This window comes from Cornus florida, unplaced genomic scaffold (genome assembly GCF_030987335.1).
Source record: "Cornus florida cultivar Cherokee Brave unplaced genomic scaffold, ASM3098733v1 CherokeeBrave_3.0.0_Hap2_Chr07, whole genome shotgun sequence".
In the NCBI taxonomy this organism is placed as follows: domain Eukaryota; kingdom Viridiplantae; phylum Streptophyta; class Magnoliopsida; order Cornales; family Cornaceae; genus Cornus; species Cornus florida.
In genome coordinates, this window is record NW_026775577.1 from 39,692,097 (window position 1) to 39,696,347 (window position 4,251).

Here is a 4,251-nt window from a genome sequence, read left to right on the forward strand (position 1 = left end):
AGTTTCCTTTTTCCTGATTGTTTACTTTTTGAACCGAACTTCCTTCCAAGTCCTATGCACGAAATTTTCTATATTTTCAGAGGGATTAGGACATTCTAAACTCTATATAAACTATGATAGTCATCTAAGCCTAAACACAACTTTTGTATACAAAATTCAGATCTATTAGGGAGCCATTTTTAGAGATATTTTTATTCAGAATATTAATCTGATTTTTCTGATTTTATTTTCGAGAGCACACACATAAACACAAGAGTGATTTAGGAGTGTTGTTCTCTATCTCATCAGAATTGGAGCATAATTGAAGATTCAGAAATTCTAGAAGAGCATAATTGAAGATTCAGAAATTCTAGAAAAGTATAATTTATTTGTTCTTCGTCAAATTCAGATTTAGAAGAAAAATGGTGAGCGATCACACTTTGAAGGGGTCAAAGCATTCGTAGTTTGATCTACCTGTAACTCTTCTATAAAGATCAAGAGTAAGCCTGATGTCGAGAGTTGTTGGACGGGGGAGTCGCAAAGTCAAAGATCGTCAGTAATTGATTTTTGGTAGAACGATAAGGTGTGAGCCTGAATCAAAGTTCGGTATACTTGAGGCACCAATTAAAATGTTTTGAGAGTTTTGGGACCATTATTTTGGGAGTCAATGACCGTGGAGCATGTTGACAAAAATGTGATACCGGTCTTCTCACGAAACATTGATGATATATTTTTCTTCATTGACAGTGTTAGTTGTCTGGTTGGTTCTTAATTAATTATTTTGTTGACTTTTTAGAAGGAAAAAATACACATCAAATTTTTAGGTAGATGTCCCTTTATAACACAGACTTGTAACTCCTTGTGACTTTTCCAATGTGTTGCTTTTTTTAGGTTGATGCCCCTTTATAACACAGACTTGTTACTCCTTGTGACTTTTCCAATGTGTTGCTTAATGGTCCAAGGAATTATCAATGGGCTTGATATTCAAGTAATTAATTAGACATTGTGGGCTATTCCACTGTCAATGCATGGTGTACGATGAATGCTATTTGAAGCACACCTATCTGCAGAGTAACAAGAAGGAATTAAATTACATAGTGCACTAAATCAGATGCTGGACCACCAATCTTTGATCAAGTCAATAGATTAATTTATCAGAGTACATGTGCATGCATGCCATAACTCATAGCAAGTCATCTCAAATCTCATTCACCTAGCTTCACTGTTCTATTCTTGTTTATCATGCTTAGATCAAAGAAAAGTTCCATTTTCATAATTTTCTCTCATTTTCGTGTCCCTCTTGGCCTGCCTTGATGCATCATCAGACACACTCAAACAAGGTGATATGCTAAACTCTTCCACTTTCCTTGTTTCTTCAAATAAAATCTTCACCTTGGGATTCTTTAAGCCTATGGATTCCAACAAAAGGTACTTGGGAATATGGTACACCGATATCCCGTTCCAGCCGATGTGGGTTGCCAACAGAAACACGCCTTTATATGACAATTCTGGTGTTCTCTTCATAGATAAAGCAGGAAAACTGATTGTTACAAACAATGCAGGGGACCCTATTCGGTTGTATGAGAGTGAATCCGACAACATTAACATAACTGCAACTTTGTTGGATTCAGGAAATTTTGTAGTGAGTGAGGAAAATTCCTATGGATCAACAAAGCAGCCATTTTGGGAAAGCTTTGACTATCCCACTGACACACTTCTACCTGGGATGAAATTAGGAGTCAACCACAGGACCGGCAAGAACTGGACTCTTACATCTTGGTTCGCTGAAAATGAACTAGCTTCAGGGCCTTTCAGTCTTGAATGGGATCCTAGGGGACATCGATTGGTAGTTAGGCGGCGAGGAGTGATTTATTGGACTAGTGGGGTGTCCAAGGATAAGGCATTTGAATTTATGCCTAAAACTGATCCTATGAATATCAAGTACGATTTCACCAGTGTTACAAATGAGGAAGAGGAATACTTTACTTATTCACTTGTGAAAGATCATGAGTTTATGCCTGGGGGTCGAAGAGTTAAATCGGGATGGGTGTTAGATTACCAGGGGCGAATATATGACCAAGATATGACTTCGATTGCTCAAGTCAATCTTTGTTATGGTTACAACACCAAAATATCGAAAGTCAATGGTGGATGCGAGCTATGGGAGCAGCCCAAGTGCAGGAATCGGCACCAGAAGTTCAATGCAAGATCTGGGTACTTTGGTGATACTGGTAAAGCATCACATGTTGACGATAATCAGAGCCTTAGTCTCAGTGATTGTAGGGATATATGTTGGAATGATTGTGATTGTATTGGTTTTAGGAGTTCTGGTTTTAGTAGTAGTGGCACTGGATGTATATTTTGGAGAGGAAATTTGGAGTTCCATCAAGATTACAGTGGCGTTACAATTGTTCATTACGTTCTTATTTCAGAAGCTCTGAACAACTAAGTTTTTCAAATCCTACTCAAATATCATTATAAACAAAATGAACCTGCTTTGAATATATGTTTGGTAACTCCTTCACAAGGTAACTCGTAGTCTTAAGGCATGATATATGTTTGGTAACTCCTAGTCTTAAGGCATGATATATGTTTGGTAACTCCATACACAAGGTAACTCCGAGTCTTAAGGCATGTTTGATAACGTTGTTTAGCAGGCGGATTTATGAAAATAAGTGTATTTGTTTACGATTTAGTCTACCACTTAAACTATTTTGTACGGTTTAAAACATGCCAAAATTTTAAGCGATTTTAGGTTTAAAATATTTTATTAATGTCAATTTTACCCTCAAATAATTTTGAATCTTGAGAGCAAACTCATGTTCTCACCATTCGCCTAGTTACAAGATAGTACAAATCCCTAAAACAAATATAGTCTTCTTGGTTATATAACAGATTAAACATGTCAAGTCTCTATCCTGTTATAAATGAATTTTTGTTTTTAGTTTAATCCAATATCTAAAAAGTTCCAACTGATATTTGCTCTTTTCTTCTCAAATTCAAATATTATTAACAAAATATAAATAAAATACACACTATATGGTTGATGCAATGCAACCCCCTTTCACAATGGTCATGATGTAAAACTACAATAAATAAAATGAAATGATTTGGGCATAAATTATAACCTCCTTTTCAAAAATATTTTATTTTTATAATTCATTCATTTCATATTATTTTATTTCATCTTACTGTCAATTTTATCTACACAATTTTTTTTTTTTTTTTGGGTAAGTCATCTACACAATTTTTTATTTGTGCTTACAGTGTAAATTTATAAGAAAATATTTTATATGTAATAGTTGGATGAGAACACGGTAGGTTTTAATCATCTCTTATACAAACAAACGTGACAATATATCAATTATATATTAAGGAACTTGAATTAAAATAGTCGAGTGAAAATTGAATTCATACCAGCTGGAAGGTAACATAATTATTTCATGAATAGAATTATTTCCTATGTACTATTTTACACACGTTTTATGTTTTTATTTTGGTATTTTTATGATTTGACATTAATATTCATTGTGAAATTGATATATTACTTTTTGGTGATCAAAATACGTAATTTTATATATGTGTTTATATTATGTTAGATATTATATATATAGTATTTCGTATAGCGATATTATATGTAGAAGATAATCGAGAGCAAAAATGTAATATTTATTGTTCGGCTCGCGAAAAAACGCTAGTTCCACTTTCCAGGTGAGTGGAAGTAGGAGTGGATGTCGGGCGTGCCACGAACTACTGTCGTTCCAAAGTGGATATCCGAACAACTATCCAGTAGGAAATTGTAGGGAATAGGTGATTGAATGAAGGACTAGAATTACCACCTTCAAGGGTTCTTTTTGCCTTGAAAAAGGACTATTGGACTGAATTATGATTAGTGGAAAGGAAAGCGGTATTGAAAGTGCAGGACTTCAAAGTAAAGTGCTGGAAAGTAGGAATAATAAGTGCAGGACTTAAATTAAACATATTGAAGGTGCATTACATGAATGTAAAGATACATAAATGTAAAGATATTGAAGTGTTGTTTTGTTGTGTGATTTGAACAGGGTTTGCAAACTAGCTCTAAGTGTTCTATTTATAGAGCTCCATGCATGCATTAACTAGGTGTGGCAACTTCAGTAGCTTCCACGTGAAATGGTTCCAAACTGCCACATGTCCCATGATTCCTCAGCGATTATAACTTCTTCCATCTTATCCATCTTCTGTTGTAGACTTCAACCATGTCCTCTCTAGTCTTCAACGAATTTGCGTCATGGG

The 4,251-nt window shown here is 34.7% G+C and overlaps 1 protein-coding gene across 1 annotated transcript; it reads left to right on the forward strand.

Annotated features, from left to right (window-relative positions):
- The first annotated feature begins 1,390 nt into the window (after positions 1 to 1,390).
- LOC132316603 (G-type lectin S-receptor-like serine/threonine-protein kinase CES101) lies at positions 1,391 to 2,428 on the forward strand. Its single transcript, XM_059815079.1, has one exon. The coding sequence runs from the start codon at positions 1,391 to 1,393 to the stop codon at positions 2,426 to 2,428; it is 1,038 nt and encodes a 345-aa protein (XP_059671062.1).
- The last annotated feature ends 1,823 nt before the right edge of the window (positions 2,429 to 4,251 follow it).

What these genes read in the sequence shown, in the direction of transcription:
- LOC132316603 (XM_059815079.1), top strand. Translation starts at nt 1,391, where the DNA reads ATGGATTCCAACAAAAGGTACTTGGGAATATGGTACACCGATATCCCG.